Genomic DNA, 26,738 nt, shown 5'->3' with positions numbered 1-26,738 from the left:
ATCATTGGAGATCATCCGATGCTTGTTTATGAATACTTACTCTCTGAAAAGATTACTTGTACCGTGTTTATATGCCGCCCTATCACGTTGCACCCTCATCCTAACAACAGCTACTTTCGATTCTTTCCAAATATAATTAATAAAATCTGGTGATATCATACATCACATCTAGAATTTCCAGCAGGAACATCGACGAAACGGAAGACTTATATACTTCGTACAACGCAGTGACAGAAACACCCCACCGCCGAATTGCACATGAGAGGATCCGATATGGAAATTTGACTCGAATCAAGGCACAAACATCCGGACTTCACCACAAACAAATACACCCCATTCATTTCGCTGCGATCTGGACACGGTGTGTAGTATCGTATTTGGTCCCCGGAGTAAAACAACTCATTGTTTAGGTTGGTGTCATTTGATTCTCCCAATGCAATGCTGTCGGTGACGGGCTACCACTTCTCAGCCCCAAGGACTTGCCTTCCAATATTTTCCTCCGAGTCTTTTCTTCTAGTGATCTACTTTTTTCATGTCACAACGAGCTTTCAGAATAGATAAATTTTACTTCTTTTGGCATTTGAGCTATTAAAAAGGTATAATAATGGCATGCATAGCACGCCCCATCATCAGAAACCCCAACCATCCAAGTCCAGTCCAGTCCAACCCAATCCCAAGCCTTAGGACACCGTCATCTTTTTTTCCCCAACATTTCCTTCGTTACCATTTGCGAATCATTACTCTTTCATGATCATCATCAGTAGTAGCTGGAGGCCTGGAACCAGCCAAGCCAGCCAGCACCTACTCAGTCTTTCCTTCTCTTGTGCAACCGCGCTCTTTCTTTAACAACCTCCATACCTCACACCCCTCTTGCCCAACTCCTTGCGGCCGACGGGGTCCTCGGGCAACACCCAGCCCCTGGCCCTCTTGGCCTCCCTCTTCTCTGCGAGCTGCGGCTGCGGCATCCAGTCATCCCTAGCGAGGGCCTTCCTCCTGGTGCCCTCGGCAGGGGCACCGATCTCACTCCTCCAGCCGGCGTGGCCGGGCGCGGGCTCGTCCGAGGCCATCATGCACAGGCCCCAGAGGGCGAGGCAGGCGGTGAGGCCCTGGTCCTCCTGGAAGTCCTCCTCGCCGGCGGCGGCGAGCTGGACGCTGGAGACCTCGAGGAAGCCGAAGTGAGGCGTGTTCTCGCCGCCGTTGCGGACGACGACGAGCTCGATCTCGGTGAGGATGAAGCCGTAGCGGCAGCCGTACTCGCGCATGACGTGGTGCAGGTGCGACAAGCCTCGCAGGTACTCGACGCGCTTGATGTTGCCCTCGACGCGCATGCCCGTGTTGAAGCGGTCGAAGCTCTTGACGAGTCCCACGACGCGTGCCGTGGGCTTGCCGCCGAACATGGCGGCCGCGGAGGCGGAATCGCCGGACACGTTGGCCGTGAAGATGTGCTCAGTGTTGTTGACCTGCTTTGCGGTGGGCATGGAGAGCTGCAGGGGCCGCTGAGAGGAGATGGCCAGGGCGGAGTTCAGCTTGGGCAGGTAGTATGAGGCGTAGATCTGGTGGAGTGCGGCCTCGGTCTCTGGGTGCCGGGATGAGGCTGCGGGCTGGGGGAGGAGAGGAGCCGGGATGGGGCAGCTTAGCAGACCCGACGCGCCAGGCAGGGACAGGATGGCAGAGGCGTTGAAGCCTGTCCATGGGCGAACCTGTCGGACGTCCCACCAGAAATGCTTGGTGTTGGGATCTTTCAGGGGGAAAGAGATTGTGCGAACCAGGGATGGGGCAGGGTTGGCTGATGTCATGTAGCTCATCAACGTAGTAGAGGCAACGGGCTCAGGTGTTGATGCAACGCTCAAGGGTGATGGTGCACGGGATACATATTGAGGTGTGTACTGAGAGTACATATAAGGGTCAACCTGAGCGGGTTGGGGAACGGCCGGCATGTAGGTGGGCATCTGGCGGTATGTAGGGAAGCCGTACTTCTCCAGGGTCGTACCGTCCAGACTGCATGTAGATGCGCGGCGTGATTGCATGTTGTCCTGAGGGAAGATGACAGGTGAGCACATGAGTGACTGCGAGTATTGAGTCTGGTTCTCGGTAGGTGTGAAGAAGGCAGCTGAGAACTGGTTCAGAGACTCCGGGTTGGTGAAGCTCCGGCTGTGAGATGGGCGATAAGCAGCCGGGCGGCTGGGCCTGGGAGCCGGCGTCAATGAAGTTCTCGCCCGCTTCGGAGCGGATTGCTTGATCTCCTGGTCCTGGGAGCGGATCTTGGGCAACAAGATAGGACCATGTTGTCTGATAGGAGCCGGAGAGCGACGCGTTGGCGTCGTCATGTGACTGCTGACCGAGTCGCAGGGCGATGACTCGGTAGTGGAGATGATGGAGTTATACGAGCTGGAGCGAGCATGCCCGGGGTGGAATGGAATCTCGAGCAGAGACGGGTCAAAAGAAAAGCTTGGCGGGGTGACAGGCTCGCAAGAAGGAAATGTGAAGTCAAAAGACATGTCTGCTGCCAGACTATTGTGACTAGTTAGTTTGGGTATACTTGCAAGTGGGTTACACCAAGACAGCGAACTTACGAAGCCATGTCAAAGACGGGTAATTTGTTGTTGTCGACTTTGACAAACAACAACAATAGAAAGATTAGTTTATAAGACAGGAAAGGAGACCGGCTCCACTGTTGACTTTTGTGTTGAAAATGCTTATGTACTATGACGATGCAAGTTTGCTGTGAAGCAGGAAGAGGGAACCAAGGTCGCTTGTCTGGCGGCCAACTCTTCAAGAGATCTAACGTTGTTTGAGACGAGTCAAGGAAGAAAAGAAAGGAAGTGAAAGGATTGGTCTCGGACTGTTGGACTGTTGGACTGATGGAGATACTGAATAGGAACGAATTGATGAGGGAGGACGAGAGCGTCTACTTATCCTCTAGCACGACGAGCCACGATGGGCCAAACAATCAGCCCACCGGGGTCCCGAACTCGACTAGATGATGTAGCCATATGCAGAAAGGGAAAATCTGAAACATGGAGAAAGAGACTCGCAGATTGTCGGCTTCGATAATCAGCATGCATGCCAGAGCCCGAATGAGAGTTTCTTGGTCTGGCCGATGGGCCTAGTCTGGCCTAGTATTGGGCTTTGGGTAAGGTCGAACTCGAGATGCAGGAGGATACAAAGTGCGAGTTTCGAAGCTTGGCGCTCTTGGGCACTTTGCGGCTTCCGCAAGGGATAGGCGCCGTCGACCGTGTAATTTGGGCAAGATGAGACACTATACCATGAGGTCGAGTATGTGCCTGTGTACAGTGTCTTGTCAATAGAGACCCCTGTACGACATCCCACCAGGTCCCACCTATCAAGCGGTATAGCCAAGGGTCTCTCACTTGTCGTAGCCCTGTTCTGTACACTGACTGGATTGCGGTCTGGCGTCGCTAGTCTGTACCACGTACGAATGCAGTATGCAGCGTTTATGACTCACTCAAATTTAGACACATGGCGGATACTCTGCTGCATTAGCCTTGGGTAATTTTCTGCTTCTAGTGTGCTGGGAGCATGTATGCTTGTGGATACTACCTTACCCCCGGCATCGCCAGCGGTGTATGCAGACGGGTCGATTGTTGATGAGAGAGAACAAAAAAAAGAAAGACGCGAGGTGTGGGGTTGGGCAGGACGGGATCTACCCGCATTGGATCACCTTGTCCACTCACACGCCTTTTGGGGGCACGTCTACTGTTCGACGCGCATTCCAGAGAACACAACCAGTCGCGAGGGCACACGACTTGCGCGCAGCACTGACGTTGCCCGTCGCGACGAACGAGAAGTCTCGCGACTCTCTGCGATGATACTCGGCGTGCAGCTGGCAAGTGACGATGGCAGTTTTCCTACCTCTCCTGCGTCTGTCGCATAGTGCAAGCGCGCATAACACTCGAATTGAAAATCCCCCCGGTATCCGATTCAAGCCAGTCGCAGACCTTGGTCCTGATTCTCATTGAATGATTTCGCCTGTCGCATGTGCATGCACACAGTCGGCCTACTGGTCTGCCGAGAGTAGGAAGAATCTTCAGCAGAGGGTCTATTTTTGGTTGCTTGCCGCAATCCGAGACAGGGCCGCTTAAAATTATCGCTTTCCCATGGATGGGCAGAGGAGGCAGGCGGCAGGCGCCTGCTGAAATCAAGCATCGACTACGTTGAGTCCTTTCGGCGAGCGAGAGCTCAGAAGGACCCGTGACGCTGAGTGGTGGTAGCCGCTGGGGTAATTAAACGCGGTGGGCGGCTATAAGGTACTGTACAAAGCGTCGTGTGTAGGCATGAAATAAGCAAGACGCCTGAGGCCGAAAATCATACGGGCTGCCGTCTCCCAGACCCACGGCAATTTCCAGAGCCGCTCACGGTGCGCACCACCTGACCTCAGACGATTCTCATGGAGACAAACCGCTACGTAGAAGTAAAAACGGTCACGTTACGAGGCTGTCACAGGGCTGTAGGCGCTGAGGAGGAGCAAAGTGTAATACGAAGCCGCGCATGGCAATCTCGCCTGTGCCGCATTCTCCTACCTACCCTACCGAGGAATAGAAAGAAAGAAAGTAGTCGGTCGGGGTTAAATTCCATCCTCGCCCAAAACCTACGGTGCTATCGCGCGGCAAGCAGGCTTGGGCGGATAGCAGCCTCGACACCTGACAGGCGCTGGCAATTCCTGAGAAGAAATGTTTTCGTGTCGCATCTTCGCACAGCCTCCAAGAGCTGGGCGCGTAGCTCATCTGGCGTCGAGCGTGGCTCACCCACGGGGGGCTCCGTCGCCAGAATCCTTAAAAATTCCAGCCACGATCTTTCGCTCCGTGATTGGTTAACGATATCGCGCAACCCTTGTTCACGCGTTGGGCCAATCGGCACCTCCCACCACGAGCCTCGACAGCGCGCCCGCGAATTTCGGCACCATTGGCCCTCGTGCGTCCCGGCCAAATCTTGACCTCTCTTCATTCGCAGGATGTTTTGTGTTTCAGGTTCCCAAGCAGCCGGGGGGGTTTAAAGCTACTGCGGCACTTGTCGACCGACTTTTTGTGCAATGTGCAACCTGCATTAGCTTTTTCTAACTCGTTCCTACACTAGAACCAGATTGAGTCATGAGCAAGAAGCGGTATAGCGTTGCTGCCGGCCTGGCAGTGATCTCCAAAGCTCTAGAGCTCGACAGGGCCATAGCTTCTCACATATTAGCTTGATCTTGAGGCGTGTCACCGCATCGCATACCCGGGCAAAGCTGGCCCAGATGGGATCGTTAGCACGGAATGCCGACCCGGGAGCCCTTGTTCTTTTTTGCTCCATCCAGATGTCCTCACCGTAAGATCATTCGTCCCCGCCGTTCCGGACCATGGTTACGATCAGAGATTTCAATGGCCGAGAAGCTTCGAGAATGAGTAGAACGATATGCAGGGGCTCAGGGTGACGTCTACTTGGGATGCTCTTTCCCAGACGCAGAAAAACATCAACTACATACGCCAAGTTGTTCTCTGCCTGGCTACTTCGAAAATGTAGTTATTAGATGATGCGCCGATCGTGGGTTGACGTATTACATCACATTCATTGCCTCAAGAAACCCGAATGCAGGGGCTTGGGTTGACGTTTATTCGGAACACATGTCCACCAACAGCCACGTAGCACTGAATTATTGAGTAGACCACGGCGTCGCTCGAAGAGTATCCTAATCAGTACATGACAAGTCGATCGCGAGGGTTCATCTGCACCCTTCCATTGATCGTTCAGCCCTAGGTCTCTTTGGTGGCCGGTGGGTAGACCTTGTTTCATGGCCCATCCAGGTCACTGGGCAAACACTGCCACCTCCGTCCATATCCCATGAAATGTGTGGGCGTTGGAGATGATAAAGTCCTGTGGGCTGCCTCCGATCGTCAGAAGAATGACACATTCTGGTCTCATCAGAAGCCGTGTGACTGGATTGCGTTGTCTATTCAAAGTCAACTCTTGTCTTATCTAGGGTATCTACCACAGCCATTTCTACAGCCGGAATTGGTCTACGGCGTTTCATTGTTGCACACCATCTGCACTGATGGTGTTTCCTACGCTTTCTGCAGACTTTGCAGTATTCGAACCGCCACTAACCCCCAACGAAATCTCACCATTATCTGTTTCGGGGCCACCACTCTTGGAAGACTCGGAAGCCTCCTTTCCTGGCAATGCCGGGTCCGCTCCTACTGGCGGCGCAAGCGAGTCTATGAGACCAGAGTCGACGACGTCTTCCATCTGTCGCCGTGCTTCGAGTTCATCGACTGCTGCTTCGGCTTGAGGCCCACCAATTGAGCCCATCCTGAACACTGGGCCGGTAGAAACTTCCTTTAGTTTCCTTATGGCGCGCCGCAAACCCGCCAGTCTTTCACGTTCAAGAACGACCATGCCTCTGGCAAATTCCTTTACGGCTCGACGTCCCAGTCTTTCGTGCATGTCCTGCCAGCCGGCAAGTTCACCAGCTACCACCTGCTGCGTATATCTCAGCTCGCGACCCAGGTCGTCAGCTTCCTTCTGTTTCTCCCGTGCTCTCTCCTCCTTCTCTTCGTTGAGTCGCTGGCGAGTGTCATCAAGAAGTCCCAAGGGCCATCGTGTGGAGCGGCTCAATGAGTTGTACGACCGTTCAATAGCTCTGCGGGATGATTGTATCTGCGCGACAATTTGCGGCGGGCGTGCCAAAGCGGCGAGCATTGCTATCATGGTGGATTGGATCGCCAAAAGTGTACTATGTAGCGTTTGCGCAGGTGCAGACTGCAATGGTAGCAGAGTATGGGCATAGGCCTCAAATGCGGCGAAGTGTGTGTGCGGCAAGAATTCCAAGTTGCCAACTTGCTTGCTCAAGAGATTCGCTGCTTCGTAAAGATCTACAACATATTAGCTAAGTTACTCATGTTTGGACGCCATGCTGCTTACCCGCATTGGCGACACATATTCCATTGGCACGCCGCGCAACGCTTTTGGTCGAAAAGTTGACGCTACGAACCATGTCACGCGCGTGATCAACGAATTGCTCGACCTCCCGAATATCTTCAAGCGGCTCGTACTCATCGTGAATGGTCTCAGCACGTGTCTCAGCCTTCAGCCTACTACGCTGTTCTATCATATCAGGCTGTAGATCAGGGACTAAGAAGAATTCCCAAAGCATTTCGTGAGTGGCAAAAGTAGGGTGTGCCAGTAAAATCCTTAGAAACCAGTCCGTACGAACCTGTATGTCCTTCAAGACTGCTCTTGAGGGCTTGGCGGGGATCTGGAAAGGTGTTCGTTGACTTGAGACGTTGGGAATCCATGATGCCGGATTCTCGACCGACAGAAGATTGGCGAGACGCTCAAAATCTAAGAGGGAACGGCGGCAAGTTGTGATCGTAAAACTATTCCCTTCGCTCGGGGCGCCAGACTTAATGACGAGCCGTATCGTAGCGTCCTCCACAAAAAACGATCGTACCACACCTGTGACGCGTCCATCTTCAGCTGCTGGCATCGAAAAGAGTGTAAGATCATCAATCTTATTCCGAACCTCATCGTCCTTGGCCAGCTCCACCGCCGTCAGACCTCGAAAATCTTTTGCTGCCACGTCAACTCTAGCATCCCCAAATAAAGCTCTCACCATGTCATAGCGGCCATACTTGCTAGCCACCATGAGCGCGGTGAACTTCTTTTCGTTGGTTGCGTTGGCATCGACGTCACAATATTGCAAAATGCGGTGAGTCAATGAGGCATCGTGCACAATATGCAGGAGCGTGTTTCCTTTCGAGTCAACATGATCGTCAAGATGCAATGATTGACCATCACGTTGGGATTCCGTGGCAGCTTCCAGTCCGGCTTCAACCATGGAGTGGTAAACGGTGTGATCGTATGACCGACATAGCGAAAACAATGGGGTCAAGCCATTTTTATCTTTTTGCCGCCATGGTAGCAATTTGCCAATGCGCCTGATCAGTACGGGCGCGTGAAACAAATAGTGTGCCACACTACGTCCCATCGTATCCTGAACTGCGAAGTATCGAGCGACTCGCTCACGGCTGGCTGCAGCCATGATGAAATCCAAGATGACGTCAATCAGTTCGGTATGACCCAGCTGAACTGCAGCGCTTAAAAGCGTGGTTCCTTGATTGTTGGTATCCTCCAGAATAACTTCGGGCGGAAAATACTCTGTCAAGGATAACAAATATTTCAATGTTTCAGGCCGCTCATTCTGGACTGCCATCATGGGGACCGACTCCCCAAACGAGTCAAGAGTTTGACACAGCCGTACTGCCGATGTGTCGCCCTCGATAGCACTACCCATCGTAGTCGCGACGCTGGCAGCTCGAGAGCGGTAGGAAAATTCGGAGCCACTCGACATACTCCTCGTATCCATAGACACTCGCTTGACTCGTTTTACCGGCGAGGAAGAAGACTCGCCAATGAGGTCACTCTCAAAAGGGAAAACATGACTAAGACCGGTTCCTTGAGAGTAGGTGTCGAAGCTAGTATAAGTTGTGGAAGATCCCTTGGAGGACCCGTTTAACATGCTCCAGCTGACAGACGGGGCTTGGGTCGAGATGGGCGATTCCGGCGGCTCGTCGTCGACGACCTCTCCGTCATAATCAATCATCTTTTGGAGCTCTGTGGTATTCCCTTTCGCAACCATGTCCCATAGAGCTTTGTTGCGCTTGCTCGCTCGCCTCAGAGTACTAGAATCCCTCATGAGGTATGACAAGACTGCTTCAAAAGTACTCAGCGCATACCCCATTTCGCCACTGTCGACATCGTCGATGAAGATAAAATGCCTGATGTATTGAAGGCGCGCCTGTAAATGTTTGACGCCAGCCCTGATGACAACATAAAGCAGCAGCGAAACTAGTGTGTCAGCATTGATGGTAAGCGGAGGCTTTTCTGCGGCCCCATTAGGCTTTCCTTCCGGCCCTGGTTGCTCAGGCATAGTTGTGACAGCCTTCATTGTTGAGAGAAGCAGATCCATCATCTCCTGCGGACCCATTGCTGTGGTCATCTTGTTGAATTCCTCAACCGCGCGTCCAAGTCTGATGGTGAGGTCGCGCTTGTCTTTCTGGCCGCCTTCAATGGCGAGACCGAGTTGGGAGATGTCGATAAACTCCATCTGTCTTATCTTGGCTTCAAGTTCGAGGTCCTCGGCTCGCCGCATAGCAGCGAGCCTAGGCCATACGAGATTATGGACGTTCTCTGCTACGTATCTCTCAATCAATCGCTCCACCACGGGCCCAGTGAGGTCAGTTGTTGCGCCTAACATGGACAGTTGTTGCTTATCGACATTTTGAAAAAGGTCGATAGCGGTAGTCACGGCGGTCTCATGTGACGCTCTCATCACGTCTTCATCGTCCTCGGCAAAGAAATTCTCCGTCACCCTGGTGTGCCTGCTTTCGCTGGGGCCAGGGCCGTTCGTGCCAACCTGACCTGGCGTTGTGCTATTCGATCGCACGTGTTTCATAGCTGTCGCGATTGGCCCATCCGGCAGGGGATCAGGAATATGTACTGCGGAAGGCGGCGGCGGAAGAGGCCTCTCGAAGACTATGGTAAATTCTCGGAATAGCTTGTCGAGACCAGATTGCATCTGCCTCGCGATGATGGGAAAGTTGTTCAGGAGATCATGGAAGGTCTTGATCTCTTTCTTCTTGGGGAGACTCGGCTCCCCGTTCTCGATGGCTGCTGCTTGCTTGGCCTGAGCGAGCCTCCTTTTGGCCATACCTGGGGTGAGTACCGCCCGGGGAACGTGGACCTCGTCCCACGTCCCTACCAAGGGTCGCGATATGTAGTATATCAGCCATTGCTTCGGTTCGAGCGAGTCGGCGTACCAGATGGCATCACCAAGTATCTGGGCTTGTGCAAGACTCTTGAAGCCTGGTGCATGACATTAGTCAGGCTGTACCTCGATGGATGGATAGATAGATGGGCAGAGAAAGGAGAGCGCACCTTTGTTGCTGTACACGAATGCATCCTTGATAACCACACTGCGGCCGTTTAAGGTATTGTATTGTCGTGCTTTGCCCCTCAGCTCTCGCAGATTTCCCACGCCGGAATCCTTCCCTCCCGCTGTCGCAACACTGCTGGGTATCTTGAGCACATGGCTGCCCAAGAAGTCTTCAGAGGCTACGAGCTCTGAAGGCGACTGGCCACTCTCGGTCTCGCGGGAGGTGAGGAGGAATTCGGTGGTTGGGACGAGGAGGACGTGGTGATGCACTGGGGAGCACTGGGCGATGATGGGGTTGCCGTGTCGGAAGAAGGCGGCCAGGTATGGGTTCAAGGGAAGCATTCAAACAATTGAGAGCGAGAAACTCTTGCGATGCCCCTGGGCCTGATGCCGGAATTACGGATGGGGAATGCGACCTGTCGTGGCCGCAAACTGCGTACGGATGATGGGGGCTCGGATGCGAACGGGATGGCAGATGGCTGAATCGCGCGTAACTCAACTCAGTAGGGAGCTACCGCACAGTGACAGGTGCTTGGTGGTTGGATAGGGAGGGAGCAATGACGGGGAATCTGTCCACAAAGGGTACAGAGTCTCCGTACCAGCACCAGAAATCCGGGGCCGCTGTCGCCTTGCCGATTGTTATCTCATGGCAAGAGACACGGGCAACAGCAACCGGCAGAAAAGAAAACGAGGGATTGCACGAGACTGCGTTTTGTATGAGATGGTGTCGTCGGGTCAGATTACCATCCCCAAACGTCCATGGGGGGATTGTTTACGGATTGCCTGCGGTTAAGGTAGCTCGGCGTTGGAGATTCCCACATTCAATTCCTCGAGGCCCATTGCCCATTGCCCATTGTCCACTGCCCATTGCCAGCGAGTGACGCACCCGCCTTGAGCCTGGAGGTCTCAGCCGGTCAGCTTGTTACCCCAGTCCCGGTCCCACTCACCTAAGCTTAACCTAGTTGATTCAAAGTCAAGCACAGCTCGAGCTTATCGCCCGGCTCACGGTGCCAAGTATTAACCGCTTATCACATGCTTGCACTGCGATGCCATTTCAGGTCAAGTCAATCAATTAGGTTAGGTTGATCAAGCCTTGGGATCTGAATGAACGAAATCGTGCACCTTCAATCCAGACCTTCTCAAGAAGCCTTCTTGGTCGCACCAATCAGCAAAAACGTTGGTCGAATAAACTCGGTCTCCCAATCAGGGAACTTCTGCAAGTCCTCAGCTGTCGGGCACCATTCAACAAAATCCGTCAGCTCGAACCCGGCCCGCAATAGTATATTCAGATATGTTCCCATTGTGTGGTGTTGCTTCCTGACACCGTCCACGAACCAGTTCCGGAGTCTCAGTCCTTCTCTTTGGTAAGCATCCAATGGCCATATCTTGCGCCCGTCCTCGGCAGTAACTAGCCCACCACGAGTCGGCCCCGTGAAGATGGGATGTTCAATTGAGAATACCAGCCTGCCGCCCGGCCTCAACGCCTTCCGGATCTCCCTGAATAGTGCTGGTAAGTTGACCAGATAATGAAAGGCGAGCGAGCTGAAGACGAGATCGTAATCGGCTTCTGCGAGCTCAATCTCCTCTAGGTCAGCCCTTTGATATTCAATGCCCTCCACAGTGGTCAGGCTGCGCGCCTTGTCGAGCATGTTTTCCGACAAGTCTACCCCGCGAACATGAGCGGCGCCGCCCTCTCTCGCCCAGCGAGCAAACCATCCCATGCCACACCCAAGATCAAGAACTCGGGTCCCGTTCAACGCTGGTAGCATTGCCCGTAGCCTTGGCCATTCTGGGGCGCCGGCGAGGCCCGCGACTTGCCTCTCCAGCTTCACATACCCATTGAAAAACTCAGCTGTGTCATAGACATTCTGCGATGCAGTCGTCTGTTGTGATTCGTTTGCTTTCGCAGACATCTCTATAATTCGTATCTCGTTGCCTGGTATGAGCATCAGCTTTGAAAGGACCTAGTTATCGTTTCTCGAGGCATCATGGCCTGAAGTCTGGTCTGTCGACTAGTCTTTATGGCAGAAGCATCAGCCATTGGTCAGATCTCGCGCAATCCTACATAGTGCCGTAGAAGGATAGTGACTCATCCGGCACGGCAACAAGTGCTTCATGCAACTTTCGCAGCCATTCAGGCATGGGGTACCTCATATTGAGTGCGATGATATAGCCCAACAGCTTTCATTGCAAGCTCGTTGTACATCATTGATTGAGGTGGCGCTCACCCAACTGTTTAGCAACATAGTGGAGACTTTGTTCCGAATGGTTCAGCACAGCGCGCTCAAACAGGCAATCGCTTATTTAGGCTGACAACCAGCGCATGGATGAGGCCAGCGAGATGAAGGAGGCTCACCAATCATGACAGGTCGTTGTGTCTTTGAGCTTTCCCTTAAAAGTCAATTTTAAGTCCCAATCATAACTTTGTTCAGAATGAACCTGCTGTTGGCCTCGCTGCCCATCGAGTTGTTCCAGAAAATCACCTCGCTTCTTCTGCTGCCAGACCAAGTAGCACTGGGCCGAACATGCCGAGTCCTAGAGCGCCTGCTGACCCCAGTCATCTGGGACGAGGTTGAGCTCCATCACCGAGGCACACATGAGGGTATTGACATAGAGGGGGAGACGGAGGATATAGAGCACGAAGGGCCCGAAGAACGTGAAGAACGATTTGAATGGACGCGCCGAGAGGAACTCAGATATCCGCATAAACAGTTGGTGTATCAGCCATCTTTGCGCAAGTATGCCCAAGATGAGTTCAATCCCGATCAATGGGCGAAGGACCTCAAGCTCAAGAGACGCCACTGGCGAAGTCGCGACCGCAATGACCTCAGAGCTACTGACAACTGCAATCGAAGGAACCTTCAGTTCGGGAGGGAGGAGAGTTTCGTGAGGGTCAGGGAGATTACGTCGGTGGAGCGCTGGAACTTCTTGGCGCAGCATGTCCACTCGCTATGCATGTCGATTGGCGTCGACAGCGAGGTAGTGGAGGTGATTGGAAGTTTCAGAAATCTGAAGTCCTTGGAGCTCGTCGGCCTGCCCCTGGAGAAAGGGCATGCAGTGACAGCACCGGATGTATGGCTGCCAAACTTGCAGAACCTCAGGCTCCGAGGATACTTCTCAGCTGCTCTGGTGAGAATATTTTGCAGCAATTGTGAACATATTAAATACTTAGACTTGGGGTTGCTTGCAACACCGACTGATGATGCTGTTTATGCTGACACCCTTCTAAACAACGATGATGATTGGGCACTGGTCGCCGAGAAGGAAGCCGAGTGTTACCAACAGATTGATGCTGCGGTAGCTGCACTCTCGCCCAGTTCGGAGGGTAAGACCAGTGGGGAAGCTCATGAAGACGATTGGAAGGATGAGGACGAGGACGACTCAGATGGTGACCGGGAGCCACAAACCTGGGCCTTTCACAGTCCAATATGGCTTCCAAGGTCACTACCTCAACAATTCAGAGCGCTCACACATTTGCACTTGATCAAACCGTTCACTGGCGAGACCATTATTCGGACCGCGCCCAACTCCGACGGTTATGACATACCACACCGGTATGAACAGATCATGAACAGAGAATGGATGATCATCCTCCAAGGAGTATCAGGCACGCTCAAAGAGTTGATACTTGAGCACCGAATCCCAAAGAACGAGGGCAGTGCTGCTGGTGATAGTGACCCAGTCCCTGAACTGAAGAGATCGGCTCGCAACGCATTCCAACCCACAGAGTCGACTGATCCCGATCGCGGGGATGAGCTTTTCTGTAGATCTGTCCTACGACTGTTGTTAGAGCGAGGCGATCACTTCTCGCAGCTGAGACAACTTTCTTTGAGAGGGCTCCAAATCAGGGGCTTGCCGACTGGAACGGATACCGATGAGGTGCCCGGGAAGAATGGAGTGCTGGATAATGATGTTTTGCTACGCAGAGCCCTCCCCAACTGTAACGTTGAAATTTTCGAACCGTGTTACCCGATTCATGTGTACGCAGGCTACTACTACCAGCGCTGGCCGCGAACACGTCAAGAGGCTATGCAAGATGAAGGAGATGGTCTCTTGTATAGCTTGTCTGTCCACAACGACTATAAGAAGCGGTTTGGGCCGCAATGGCGATTAAAAGGATAGTGGTGGTTGTAAAGTCTTTGTACCGGACATAATACCGACGATTAAAGGTTTGATGAATATTCTATTATTCACAGTTGCGGCTTCTTTAATGGCAAGCGCATGTGGTAAACAACTTCGGCATCATGTGAATCAGAATAACAGACTCATTTTCAGAACTGCTCAAATAGCCGAAGAAATTCTTAGAGTACCTACTTCATGAAGTTTATAGAGCAATATTTTATCTACAGCCTCATCCACCACAAAAGATTACACTTTCTAGAAAAGCCTTCAGATAACTTAGGGCTCAGTTATCCGTCATTCTCTGCTTCACTGTCGATTTTTTTCGGCTTCCATCAATATCGTTGCCGAACCCGTACACAGTGTACGGCACCAAAGCATTGCCTTTCATGGATATGAGTCTTGGAGTCTCGCCAGATCGCAACTTCTACCCGCAAACTGAGAGCGAACTGTATAAGCTATCTCAAGAGCTGCGTGATAAAGTCTACAGAGAGCTCTTCCGCTCCACCAGGATCCAACACACTCCCGGGTACTACTTCTGCGCTCGTAAACCTGATAACACAGGTGGACCTCCAGTGGATAGCCAACCGCTCTCTATCTTGATCACCTGCCGCTGCATCGCCCGAGAAATTGGACAGAGCTGGGTATCGCATGTCACCTTCGTCTTCACAACGCCGGACCACATGATCAGACTGCTTGGATAGCTACCCCAGATACTTCGGGAGAGTGTGCGCGACGTCGACGTGGTTTGCGGCAAGATATTGTTACCAAAGAGATTAGACGAACCGGATCCTATCGCACCGCGGTCCGTCCAGCTGTCAACCGCTCTGGGGGTTTTAACCGGTCTCAGGCTGGACACACTCACCCTCCGATATCAAGTCCCCCACATGATCTGTTTGCGTGACGACCTCGGCGATTTCATTGCAAGCACTAATGATTAGAAGACTGTCTACCTTATCACCCGCTGTGGATACATTATGAAATAGCAACATAATTATAGTCGATTGGTGGATGTGCACCCTCCGCTGGTGTATGACTTTAGGCATGTGCCACCCCCGTGGTATTTCCGCGAGATGGTCTCGACCAGAGAAGGTGCATCTTCAGGTGCATGGGTCTTGATGGAAAATGCGATGTTAACATGAACAGCGGCTATATTTCAAGCACATCGAAAGTTTCCAAACACGATGGATTTCCAGAAATAATTGGATATCCACTGTACGCCAGACAGGATGAAAGCATTCGGTTCACTATGACTCGCGGAGAGGAAGTCGACTACGAGGTGCTCCCATATTCTACTGCTATTGGTGAAATGCCTATTTCCTGGACGGAGATTCGCAGGTGTCTGATTACAGAGAGCATTGAAAGATACCGCATGAATATTGAAGAGGACTATCCTGATCTAGCAGCATATCTACGCTAAAACCGAGATTCCTGAGCGTAGCTCCAAATTTCTATATCGCAGCAGCCAGAGTCGGGCGTGACCAAATGTCCGTCGTTTCGTCTCGCTGCCCAACACAGACAGGAGATTTGGTCTCTGCTGTACCGTAGCAATAAATAATCGGTGCCTCATTTATTCACCTGGGGCACACTAGGTACCTTTCAGTGGAACGGAGGTTAGCTCTGTTCCTTGTCGTTAAATCACACATCATCGAAATACTTACTGCTGATCACCATACGTAACGCGTCTGTTAATAAAAGTATGGAAAATCATCTATATATGTAAGTGTCTATTTTCCAGGACTCATCAATGGAGCCACTCTGGGTTGTAATCGACATCGTGTCTCATTATATACACCTCGCCGATGAGCACGGCACACCCCACAGTCATTGAAATGGCGATAATTGGTAGGTTTACACGCGCAAAGTCAAGGCTTTTGACGCGGATGTGTTTCCTGGCAAGTATATCTCGCCATAACAGACCGGCCAGCGACGCACTGAAAGCCGTGCTGAAGGCCCCGTAATTGACGCCAAGTGCCATGGCATATACAGTAGCCCAGAATGTACGCTCCGTGATGGGCTGTCCGCTCAGTTGGTGGATCTTGGCCCAGGATTGAATGACACGTGAGAGAAGAATGGTGGTGCCAATGTTCGTTCCTGCGAACTACTTGTAAGTTAGTTTGGGATACATAGGGCATATGATGAATGACGGGCGAAGTGCTTGAGAAGGGACTTACGTTGCACAAGATGACTGACAGAAAGCCCATGCCACCAATGGCACCGACGGTTCCTGTCTTGCCTACCCAGTGGTCCCAGCCATATGCGAACACCGCGATCCAACCTTTTGTGACTAGTGCTTGCACCAGAGTAAACATGCAGAACGCGAAAGGTATGAGCGCAAATGGTAAATGAGAAATTACGGCTGTGACCGTCGGGAACGTTTCCTGAGACCATCTGTATCTGTCGGCCAGATATGAGCTGAGCGTGTGGGAGTCGTGTGTAGGGCGGGTCTGGGCATCGGCCGCTTTCTCCTCTTTCTCTATTTCTTCTTCAATTGATTTAGAAGTGCCTTTGGTGTGTTCTTGGTTTGGTGTCTCATCCCTGAACAGCCCTTTCGACGGTCTTGATTCCGAGCCTTTTTCGCTATATTCGTTCTCCGTATTAGAAACCGAGAGCTCGGGAAAACGATTATCACCATTGCTGTGATCTCCAGATGGATTGGTTTCTGTTAGAGGCATCCTGCTTTGAGATCCATGATCGCGCTGCTGAGCCAGGTCTCGCTGTTTCGACTCTTCCTCCTCCTTTGCACGCTTTGCACGAGCTTCTTCTACCTCCAGTCGGCCAGCTTGAGCAATCTTTCGAGTTTCATGACGGTGTATCCAACCGTAGGCAATGTCCCAGATGAGCATGACCACTGCAGCGGGCAACGTGACGTAAAAGACTGGCCATTCGTGACCGGACGCGTTCAGCGCGATCAAAGTGATGAGGGTTGCTGCCATGATGAAAGCTCCGAAACTAGCACCACCCTTGTCCAGAAAAGGATTCATGATCTCTTCCAGTGATAGTACCTTGCCTTGCTCATCATTGATGTGCTGGTTCTCCTCCTCTTCGGCCTTGCCTCTGGCGTGCGGAATGTTTGGGTTGACCGGTTTCTTGTCCTTGATTTCCTGAGGTAGCTCATGCATATCGATCTTGGAAGGGACGAATTTCTCATCGTTAAATATTAGATAGAGAAGTAATGGGAAAAGGAATATTGCAGTAATGACGACCGGGACGATCATATTCGCCGTGTAGTCCAGAAACCGAATCCCGAATGCGCCTGCCAGTACCAGGTTGGTAGGGTTAGACGAGACAAGGATGGCGGAGGCGATGTTGGCAATGGCAAACTGAGAATGAATCCATGCCCTGGGATGAACGATATTGCTCGATACACGAGTCATGTATGCCAGGAACGCGGTGCCGGATAGAATGATTGGGTCGTTGCCAATGAAGCTGCCCAGCACGAAGAAGAAGGAATACAGATAGAAGAACAGTTTGTGACCAGCACTGCCTCCTCTCTGTAGAACCTTGAATGCTAACCATCTGATGAGTCCAGAAGCATCAATGGAGATGGCGATATATGCTAACGAGATGAAGAATATCATAATATCATACGGCTTGATATTGTTAGCCTCGACAACGCCCTGGTAGACCTCATCTCCACCAATGGCCGAGATAGCCAGCAGGAAGAGATCAGCAACCAAGGGAGCTGTTAAGAAGTTCATGGGAAATCTGAAGAGAACAAATGTTGCACCTTTGACAGCGGAGTGGCCGATTGCAGGGCCATCTCGACAGCCATGATTTGTCTTGGCGATAAGTCTCAGCGCAGCGAGTGTATCTAGGCCAGCATTGACCAGCACGCGTGGAACGTATATAGGAATGTGATAGGGAAATAACACATTAATATCTATTGCGACATAAGCGACATGATCGATCGTTGCGCATTCGCCGCGGTGACGGTCCTGAGATACTCACTGGTCAGGACAAATACGATGAGAATGACGATTGACCGCCACTCTCTGATCTTGTCGGTATTCAGATCGATTATATCAGCGCTGTTGCTTTCCGCCATGACGAGGGGAATCAAGGCCTTAGGACGGTGATACGGCTGTTAGAGTGGAGTCGGAGGTCATGTCGCCAGCGGTTTGCACTACTGGTACGGACCTGTGCTTGGGACTGCAGTGTTAAGAGGATACCATCTACGCATAGAGCGTCAGTACTCCGTCGCAGAATGAGACGTCAATTTTTGTCTCACCCGAATGACATGCGATGGTGCCAGAGATCTCATATGAACATGGGATGATGCTTCAATGCTGTACGCGGGTATAGAGTTGGCTGCTACAATTGGGGCTACCGCTTGGTTTGAAGTCAATGCTTTGATGACGCCAATCGATAGAGACTTCTGATCCTTGGAACATGTAGCGTCTAGTCACCGCTGTGCCATGGAATTGCAGCCAAGCTTCCAAAGCTTCTAGCGTCAAGCGGGTGGTGGCAGTGCTGTTATTATTATGTTGTCAACAAATCGAAGGTGCCTGTCAGCTCCCCGTGGCTGGTCTAAGCCGCAAGATACCCCGCAACGTCGGTGACTGAAGTGAGGTATTTCCTCTCAGGGAGTAGCTTGGCGCCCGTTCAGACTCTTGCCGCATACTTAGACTAAGCTGCGTTTGCGAGAACTTCTTTATCAATTCCATTGGTGGATCTGCCATAGATTCTCGTGACTTTGCTGCAGGTGACGGCTGGTGAATGGACTGCGCCGTGCGTTCTGTGTTCAGAAGCACACCTCATTTACCATTGATGGCTTGCAGATCTCACCTTACAGGGCTGGAAGGATCACAGGGCCAGTACGGGCAAGTCAGCACGAGTGTGCGGATGAGGTGCCTGAGACCCCGAGCCTTGTCCTCGTCCCCTGGGCGTATGTCGTGGCTTCAATTAGATTCCCATTCTCAATTGCCATTGAGCCTCTTCAAAAGCCCAACAATGCCCCCTCGAACCACTCGCTTTCCCCCGCTGAACCCACGTGCTTGAGGTTACCATTAAATTTTCGCTACCAAGGATTCACAAGAATTCTTGATGTTGGAGGAAATGCGGATATGCCAGCCATCCCCACAACTGCAGCGGTGATAAACAATCTGATTGCCCGCGACTCCAACGCTACCAGCAACGCTTTGCAAGTAGTCTGCGCTTGGCCTGTGAGCGGTCAATACGGACCGGGTTCTCGAGTCTTGTAGGTCTTCTACTTCAGCTCAATAGTCTATGATCCAAAACGTACCAACCTAATATTATCAGATATTACGCACTCGTCGTAGCTTGTCTACTCGCCCGGAAAGTAGAATGGCTGAAGAAAGCATGCTTGGCGGCTGCTCTCTTGCTGCCGGCGATTGCCGCCATACACGGCATCGTCCTGGCTATAGTGCACACAGATGGTAAGTTCTTGGCATTCATCGGCGCCACTATTATACTGATCTCCATGGGCAGATGCTGTCGATATGGATATATATGGGGCTTTCCAAATATGCGCAATCGGTATTCTAGCAGCACCGGTCACAGTCAAACTTTCTTCCACGTATTTCAATGATCGCGGTCGGAATCTCATCTTTGTCTGGACCGGTCTTATTCTGGCTGGGCTTCTGAGTTTGACGGTCGAGTTCTACCGTAGCAATTCGAAGTCATGTTTGCAAGACAATGAAGGCAACCCCTTAACAGATAGTAACCCGGATGCTTTTCCCTATGGTCCTTTCGGCGAACCGTTTACATGCGGAATCACTTGCGATATTGGTCCTGGGAATCCGTGGTCGCCAATGCGAAGTTGGAATGGAAGCACAAATAACATTTATGTAATTCCGGCTCCCCACGTCCTGACCTTTGGCACTGGCACACTCCTTGCGGCCGCATGCTGTCTCCCGGCCCTTTTATCACTTGCATCCATGTGGAATCGCATCGCAGAAGCCAACTGGGCGCAGCATTTTTTCCCAAAGCCTAATACCGAGCTTGATCAAATGATAGACGGCACGAATGGCGCCACGGATAGACAGATGATGACGGTCCAGGAGCAGATCAAGAAATATCTCAGGGTCGCCATAGAAATTCCCGTCTTCGGCGCCGCCGTGATGGCTATCGTAATTCTCGGCGAAAAGAACTTTTGGAGCAAAACTGTGAACTATATGACCGAGCCAATCGGGAGCGTTGGTGAGTGACTATCTACTGTTGATCATACCAAGACACTAATCACTTACTGACTTATACAGGCCAATGGGGTTCGATCGTCGGAACAGCTCTTGCCGCATTCGGTTCGTTGTATATCTTGCTGGCCAAAGCTGTGGACGATGAAGCTATGTCGGAATACTCTGAGACCAAGAGCGCACATGATCCTAATGGTGGCGTCTTTCACGCAAGCCCGAGACTCTCACCCGCCAGGAGCCGACACGGCCATGGCGGATCCCCTGATAGCCCGCCCCGTGTTTCAGAGTCGGAATTCGGCAGTCGCTTAACGAACATAATGAGTCGCCGCTCGAATGCAACAAATATGAGGGATGCTGGTAATCGACGGATGTTTGCCGCTGCTTTGAACAAAATGGGCAATTATATCGGAACGCCTTCCCGTAAGCGTTTCGACTTGACTGAGTTCCAACAAGGACCAGCCACGGACTATCCTGAAATTCCGGGCGAGGACAATCGAAATCGTGAAATATCTCAGCTCAGACAAGTCTGGACCTCGCCTTCGTTACGTGAGCAATCACGGGAAGGCAGCCCAGACTCACATCTTAACGTGAGTGAAGATATGTCACGGCATGGAAGAGAATCGCCGCCGCCGTCCGCACAGATACCAACCATTCAGTTGCCCACCAACCCACCTCGTGCTGTTCGGGCAAGCACTTTGCCCACAGGGCGAACGCCCGGTCCCCTGCTCGACATGCACTCGAACTTGTCTGGTGAGATTCGAGGCCGTCGGCGACGTCGAGAGACGCTGGAGGTGCCGTCACCGACCCACGCGGCACAGATGCGCAACAGTCTGCCAGCAAAACCTGAGCCTAAAGTGACTCTAGCAGCAAGTGACCATCTGCCTGTCATTGTTGTTTCCCCAGAACCAGAGCCAGAAACCTCACCGCCCTTGAAAATGGCTGGACCTTCTAATACATCTCCACCAACGCCGTAGTCTGGAAGATGAAGCAGAACAATAAGGTTTTCGAGTGAAGATGTCGAGGGATTTGTAAAACACAATAATCTAGATCAATGGTATAGTTGAATATTATGAATGATGAGCGATTACGACCAGGCGCAGACTTGGAGTTGATATGTACTGGCTACTGCGAACTACTTGTGGCGTTTCATTTGTTTAGGGTATACTTTTCAATTCTCGGGCCTATTTATGATATTTACTTAGTTATTTGGTCAGGTATCCTAAGGGGTTCACCATGGCTCGGCCACCAGGACAAACTCAGTCAAGCCAGCCAACAATCTGCAACGCTTGGTACGTGGCTTACGATGGCGACTCATTGAGGGTTTGTCGCAACCAGCGGTTCCTCGTTCGCAGATGCTGAGATGGGTAGGTGATGCTTATTGCGTGGGCGTCTCCTCGAGACAAGCGAAGTGATATATAGTTCAAGGCAAGTGTTTCATAGTGAATGAAATGCTCGCCTCCCAGCCCCGACCTGACCGTGTCTTTGCATGTATCAATATCAATTTATTTCTCCATTTCAATCCTCGAACTGCTAGGCACTGTGCTGCCAATTTAGCTCGGTCTTGAGCTCTCTCACCGCCGAAACGCAATTATTAATTTGCGAAGTAAGAATTAGACAACTTCGAAATAATCTAAAGCATAAATATTATAAATTTTCTTAACATTCAACGAAATGAGAGAAATAATTAAGATGGTAATTAAATGGCAAAAATAGCGTGGTAATGAGAAAATATACTACCTTTAAAAAACTCGTACCAGGCCTATATGGCTAGGTTGGTGGTTTATACGTTATACGTTGCCGTGTTATGAGCTGTGGGGTAATTAATCCCTGCTCGCCAGGTAGGTATGTTTTTGGGTGACCATAAGGAAACCCCTCGTGTTGTGTGTTTCTGAATTATGATGTTAATGTTTTTTCATCGTTCTCAATTATATAGAGTATGAGAATCTACCTATAATAGACGGTATGACTAGATGCTCGGGATCTTGCCTCATAGCCAATATCGAAAAACTAAGCCGCTGCATCGGTTCCACTGGGATGGTGTATTGTATTCAAATGGAACTCCGGCACTCCTATCCACCGAGCCTCTTTTGGCTAATCTCCTTTAACAACCCAGTAATTGATCCTCCCAGTCGTCACCCGTGTAAAAGATGAGGGTGCTGGCGACGGTTCCGGTATGAATAATGGCTACTTGGCACCTCGCTACGCCCTTAGTGCTGTGGCCAACAAGTAGCAAGACATTAAGTACTATAGTTGCTAATAGAGAGAGTTCGGAGTTAAGTACTCGATGTAGCTCTGAAACAGAGCTTCAAAAAGACTACGGGACTTGAGCTTCAGCGGGTTAAGCTACAGCCTATAGCAGCTTCGTCGGCGCTGAGGTGTCTTTGCCAAAAGCCCTGATCTGATTACCGATAAAGTGAATAAAAAAGGAGTTAAAATTAGTTTCCTGAGCACGTCATGTATAATGTCACACCTATGAATACCGAACCTAAGGTCTTAACAGACTCAGAGCTGGAGAATGGATACGACACTTCACATCATTTGGCACATTTGGCACTGAGAAAGCTTGTCAAATACTTGGCCAAATTAGTCAGCGGCTTCGCCTTGTTTCAAATCACGAAATTATCAAAGCGATTTCGCAACGCGACTACATACCTGTAACATCAATTTTCATATCGCCGATGCTACACACCTATACGAGCGCTGTTTGCGCTATAAGTATTCAACAGTCATGGTAAATGCAGACAGACCTGAACTTTGTGGGGAGCCGGAATCTCCGTAGTGGCTGCTCGGAATTGCCGCCGGCGATGAATTCGGGAAAATCATTGGCACCTACCAATTTCAGGAGCGACAAGGGTACCATGTGGATTTATTGAAGATATGACATGGGCGCAATCGCTTGTTTCACGGAACGTTGGATCCAGTTTGCTTGTTCCTGGAAGAAATGCCGGGCGCGATTCACGATAAGGTCCACGGGCCGATCCACTCTACAAACAGTATTTGCGTGTCGTGCGCATAGTATGCCCCGTGCAGGCTATGATGATAATTCTGTCCCTGCACGGCATGTTCGGATGGATATCGTTGTACGCATGTCCCTTGCAGATCTATGCGTCGAGATGAGATAGAAAGTCTTGATGGCCCACACGCATTTCCCATGCAAACCCGGCAGATCCATAATGACGCCTCTGCCCATGCAAGCAAAAGGCATTTGGGCAACGTCGCCGATGTAACGAATGGAGTCTGCCCGGGTGTTTCCAGATTTGCAAGGCGGAGGATCCTGCAAGGAGCGAACACGGATATATTACCTTCTTCTGCACCTGCTTTCTATGAAGATTCCTTTCTCGTTGCCTGAGCCTGTCCATCCCAAGTGAACGACATCTGTCTTCGAATTCTTTCAGCCCGACTGGTTGCGTCGATTACTATCATTATCTGTCCCGACACCAACACCTAGCGCAAGAAATCAAGATGAAAACCGCGACTGTGCTGGCTTCGGCGTTTTCGCTGGTCGCCGCTCTGCCTAACTGTGTCGGAAAGAGAGCTAGTAATGGAACACTCATTGTAGATGAAGCTCCTCAGTACCTTCGACCATACGCTCTGCGCAAGGGTGCTGGCCAAGCCGTCCAAGTTGGTTCACAAGTATACCGTTTCGCTGTTACTGGCAATTCTTCTGATGGTGCCTTCACCTTGATGAACACCAATGCGCCTGACAAGACAGGTCTCGGTGTCTTGCCTCACATCCACAAGGAGCACTATGAGAACTTCTACTGCACCAAGGGTAGAGTTCAAATCTGGGCGGAGACCAACGCGACGGGAGAAGCTGCTCGAGTCCTGACGCAGGGAGACTACGGTGCTGTCCCGCAAAACACCATCCACACCTTCCAGATCACAGACCCCGATACCCAACTCACTGGTGTCATTCAGCCAGGTGGTTTCGAGGCTCTCTTCATTGCCCTCGGTACTGATTACGAGTCTCCTTTGGGCTCCGAGTTCGTTCCCGCCGATATTGCAGACGAAGCAGGCTCCGATGCTTCCCTGATCACAGCTCTTGAAGCGTTTGACGTCTACGCCCAGCTCGACTTCAACCCTCGCCGGGACATTGTCAACGGCAGTGCTGGTGGTGAGGCAAACTGGCACAACGGGTCAAACGCTCTCGCCGCCGATGAGGTGACCCCTAACTTCGTCGCCAAGAACCAGGGCCCCAAATATCTGAACACCGACGACGGTGTCTACCGCTTGATCAGCCCGCTTGCAACTGGTGCGCAGACCGCCGACAACTTCACTATGGGTAATATAGTCATCAGCCCGCTGCTCGCGAATCAGATTGCCACCACAGTGTCTTACACGCAGCCGCTTGCGTTCCAGTTGGAGGAGGGTCAGCTTGCCGTCGAGGTCGATGGTTATGACACCATTTCCCTGATCCAGGGCGACGTTATTTTCGTCCCCGCTGAGACATCTTTCAGCTATTACGCGACAGCTGCATACACCAAGCTGCTATACGTTAGCGGAGGAGGCGACGGAATTGACTATCAGCTGCTTTCGAAAGCAGAGTCCTGGGACTACGCGACTTATCCGGTGGTTGCAGGATATACCGCATCTTACTAGTAGACCTCTTTGAACATGCTTCTGGGTGTAAAACAAGTTTGCGCCAAAATCGTGGTAATGAAGAACAAGATAAATACAAATGACCAGTGCACAAACTAGCAACTTGCAAAGTTCTTTTCATGCATCCAGTACGAAGTGTTTGACGAAAGATGAAGGTAGCGGGCTGGAATGCAATGTTCCACGGTCCGACAACGGCCCGGCAAGTGCAATTAGGAACAATAGGTGTTTCGACCTCGAATATTTCTCACCTTCCACTTCAAGGAGTATTTAATCACGTGTCAGCGATCAAACAACAGAATCATGCATGTGAAAAGCAGAGCAATGGTGTCGCTTGCCGCGCTGTCAAGGCGAATATCACTGCTTCGAGACCTCACTTGCTGTAGAAGGGACATCTATATTTAAGCTGTTCCGGCACAACCATCTGCGTCAATACAGCACGAAAGCGTTTGCTTGAGTGCTGAAGCATCCTCGGCCATTGATTATCGGCGTTGAAATTCAATATTAAACGAACAATGGCTTTCCAAAGCACGCCAGAGCCAGCAACGGAACTCGGCCGCCACCGGATATTTTCCTCAACTGCAGCAATAAGGGTCTCTCCTCTTCAATTGGGTGGCATGTCAATCGGCGAGGCCTGGTCTGGTTTTCTTGGCTCCATGGATAAAGAGTCCTCCTTCAAGTTGCTTGACACATACTATGAAGCTGGTGGTAATATTATCGATACATCCAACAACTATCAGGACGAGCAGTCTGAGACCTGGATCGGAGAGTGGATGAAAGAACGCGGAGTTCGTGACTCCGTTGTAGTTGCGACCAAGTTTACCACGGATTACCGAAGCCACGCCATCGGAAAAGGCCCGCAAGCGGCGAACTTCAGCGGTAATCACCGAAAGGTCATTCATATGAGTGTACGGGACTCATTAAGGAAGTTGCAGACCGACTACATCGACATCTTATACATTCATTGGTGGGACCAGACGACTTCTATCAAAGAGCTTATGGACACTCTCCACATGCTAGTAGAGCAAGGTAAGGTACTCTACCTAGGTGTCTCTGATACACCAGCGTGGATTGTTGCGGCAGCCAATACCTACGCTGCCGACCATGGAAAGACGCCATTTAGTGTCTACCAGGGTCGATGGAATGTCATGACCAGGGCATTTGAAAGAGATATAATCCCCATGGCTCGGCATTTTGGGATGGCGCTTGCTCCGTGAGTTAATCCCTGTTTACTGTGCGTGAAAGCCTTTGTGTTTCAATGAATCATGTCGAATTTACGCTCGCTTGGTCTGGTATTTGACCCTGAGTGTGGCTGATGTCAACGTAGGTGGGATGTTTTGGGAGGAGGTAAGTTCCAGACCAAAGCAGCAATTGAGCAGCGCAAAGAAATAGGCGAACCCCTGCGCCTGCTCTCCGGAGCCTACCAGACGCCAGAAGAAGTGAGAATGAGCGCGGCTCTGGCGAAGGTAGCCGCTGAGCACGGCATTGAGTCTGTCACTGCAATCGCACTGGCGTACGTGCTGCACAAAGCGCCGAACGTCTTCCCAATTTTGGGTGGTCGGAAGGTTGAGCACTTGCAAGACAACATCAGGGGGTTGAGCATCAAGCTCACTGATAAGCAAATTACCTCACTGGAGAGCGTGCGACCGTTCCAGCTCGGCTTTCCTCATGACTTCAACGGACCTGATCCCAATATTGCGGGCAAGTCGGCTTGGCTGGCGCGCACAAGTCATGTTGTCTTTCCAAATGCCCATCGACTGAAGTCAGTCTGAGATACTTGGCCGTCCAGTCGCCTTGCGTGATATTATGCGGGAACAACGAGAGTGGCCGGATCTGCCGCATCCGGATTAGGTCTAGCGGTGGTGTTCCTTCAAAGAGCAACAATTCTTTGTGGTCGTACGTACGGAATAATCCAAGCACGGCATTCAGTTTCTCTAGCT

The 26,738-nt window shown here is 51.3% G+C and overlaps 9 protein-coding genes across 9 annotated transcripts; 5 read left to right on the top strand and 4 right to left on the bottom strand.

Annotated features, from left to right (window-relative positions):
- Positions 1-744: 744 nt before the first annotated feature.
- Positions 745-3,062, bottom strand: BKA67DRAFT_94600 (sialidase-like protein). Its single transcript, XM_046109557.1, has 2 exons — positions 2,574-3,062; positions 745-2,511 (listed from the first exon to the last, which is right to left on the bottom strand). Exons 1-2 carry the CDS (start codon positions 2,579-2,581, stop codon positions 843-845), a joined length of 1,677 nt encoding a protein of 558 aa, XP_045952628.1. The 5' UTR covers positions 2,582-3,062; the 3' UTR covers positions 745-842.
- A 2,959-nt stretch (positions 3,063-6,021) lies between these two features.
- BKA67DRAFT_663975 (VPS9 domain-containing protein) lies at positions 6,022-10,270 on the bottom strand (the record flags this gene model as incomplete). The annotated part of the gene is made up of 3 exons (XM_046108289.1): positions 6,022-6,866; positions 6,916-9,858; positions 9,931-10,270. The coding sequence occupies 3 exons, from the start codon at positions 10,268-10,270 to the stop codon at positions 6,022-6,024; spliced, it is 4,128 nt and encodes a 1,375-aa protein (XP_045952627.1).
- A 797-nt stretch (positions 10,271-11,067) lies between these two features.
- On the bottom strand, positions 11,068-11,841 carry BKA67DRAFT_541104 (methylase; the record flags this gene model as incomplete). The annotated part of the gene is made up of 1 exon (XM_046100873.1): positions 11,068-11,841. One exon carries the CDS (start codon positions 11,839-11,841, stop codon positions 11,068-11,070), a length of 774 nt encoding a protein of 257 aa, XP_045952626.1.
- A 520-nt stretch (positions 11,842-12,361) lies between these two features.
- On the top strand, positions 12,362-14,050 carry BKA67DRAFT_663973 (uncharacterized protein; the record flags this gene model as incomplete). Its single annotated transcript, XM_046108288.1, has 1 exon — positions 12,362-14,050. The coding sequence occupies one exon, from the start codon at positions 12,362-12,364 to the stop codon at positions 14,048-14,050; it is 1,689 nt and encodes a 562-aa protein (XP_045952625.1).
- Positions 14,051-14,436: 386 nt separating this feature from the next.
- BKA67DRAFT_668868 (uncharacterized protein) lies at positions 14,437-15,764 on the top strand (the record flags this gene model as incomplete). Its single annotated transcript, XM_046108643.1, has 4 exons — positions 14,437-14,691; positions 14,761-14,852; positions 15,048-15,151; positions 15,244-15,764. 4 exons carry the CDS (start codon positions 14,437-14,439, stop codon positions 15,465-15,467), a joined length of 675 nt encoding a protein of 224 aa, XP_045952624.1. The 3' UTR covers positions 15,468-15,764.
- Positions 15,417-18,569, bottom strand: BKA67DRAFT_583256 (uncharacterized protein). The gene is made up of 4 exons (XM_046104058.1): positions 18,279-18,569; positions 17,999-18,222; positions 16,222-17,930; positions 15,417-16,148 (listed from the first exon to the last, which is right to left on the bottom strand). The coding sequence occupies exons 2-4, from the start codon at positions 18,093-18,095 to the stop codon at positions 15,792-15,794; spliced, it is 2,163 nt and encodes a 720-aa protein (XP_045952623.1). The 5' UTR covers positions 18,096-18,222; positions 18,279-18,569; the 3' UTR covers positions 15,417-15,791.
- Positions 18,570-18,696: 127 nt separating this feature from the next.
- Positions 18,697-21,632, top strand: BKA67DRAFT_583253 (uncharacterized protein). The gene is made up of 4 exons (XM_046104057.1): positions 18,697-19,247; positions 19,310-19,446; positions 19,499-20,209; positions 20,269-21,632. Exons 1-4 carry the CDS (start codon positions 19,114-19,116, stop codon positions 21,174-21,176), a joined length of 1,890 nt encoding a protein of 629 aa, XP_045952622.1. The 5' UTR covers positions 18,697-19,113; the 3' UTR covers positions 21,177-21,632.
- Positions 21,633-23,664: 2,032 nt separating this feature from the next.
- On the top strand, positions 23,665-24,801 carry BKA67DRAFT_526388 (RmlC-like cupin domain-containing protein; the record flags this gene model as incomplete). The annotated part of the gene is made up of 1 exon (XM_046098748.1): positions 23,665-24,801. The coding sequence occupies one exon, from the start codon at positions 23,665-23,667 to the stop codon at positions 24,799-24,801; it is 1,137 nt and encodes a 378-aa protein (XP_045952621.1).
- A 512-nt stretch (positions 24,802-25,313) lies between these two features.
- Positions 25,314-26,570, top strand: BKA67DRAFT_595505 (NADP-dependent oxidoreductase domain-containing protein; the record flags this gene model as incomplete). The annotated part of the gene is made up of 2 exons (XM_046105172.1): positions 25,314-26,011; positions 26,126-26,570. The coding sequence occupies 2 exons, from the start codon at positions 25,314-25,316 to the stop codon at positions 26,568-26,570; spliced, it is 1,143 nt and encodes a 380-aa protein (XP_045952620.1).
- Positions 26,571-26,738: the final 168 nt, after the last annotated feature.

This window comes from Truncatella angustata (genome assembly GCF_020726525.1).
Source record: "Truncatella angustata strain MPI-SDFR-AT-0073 chromosome Unknown BKA67scaffold_10, whole genome shotgun sequence".
Lineage (NCBI taxonomy): Eukaryota > Fungi > Ascomycota > Sordariomycetes > Amphisphaeriales > Sporocadaceae > Truncatella > Truncatella angustata.
The sequence above is the reverse complement of the archived record's forward strand: the minus strand, read 5'-3'. Positions and strand labels throughout refer to the sequence as shown.

Bases quoted from the DNA above. Each gene is read 5' to 3' on its own strand.
- BKA67DRAFT_583256 (XM_046104058.1), bottom strand. From the start codon at position 18,095: ATGGCGGAAAGCAACAGCGCTGATATAATCGATCTGAATACCGACAAG. The intron at 17,931-17,998 runs GTGAGTATCTCA...ATGTCGCAATAG, and splicing joins CATCGTATTTGTCCTGACCA to ATATTAATGTGTTATTTCCC. The intron at 16,149-16,221 runs GTAAGTCCCTTC...ACTTACAAGTAG, and splicing joins TGTCAGTCATCTTGTGCAAC to TTCGCAGGAACGAACATTGG.
- BKA67DRAFT_583253 (XM_046104057.1), top strand. From the start codon at position 19,114: ATGCCAGCCATCCCCACAACTGCAGCGGTGATAAACAATCTGATTGCC. The intron at 19,248-19,309 runs GTAGGTCTTCTA...TAATATTATCAG, and splicing joins GGACCGGGTTCTCGAGTCTT to ATATTACGCACTCGTCGTAG. The intron at 20,210-20,268 runs GTGAGTGACTAT...TGACTTATACAG, and splicing joins CGAGCCAATCGGGAGCGTTG to GCCAATGGGGTTCGATCGTC.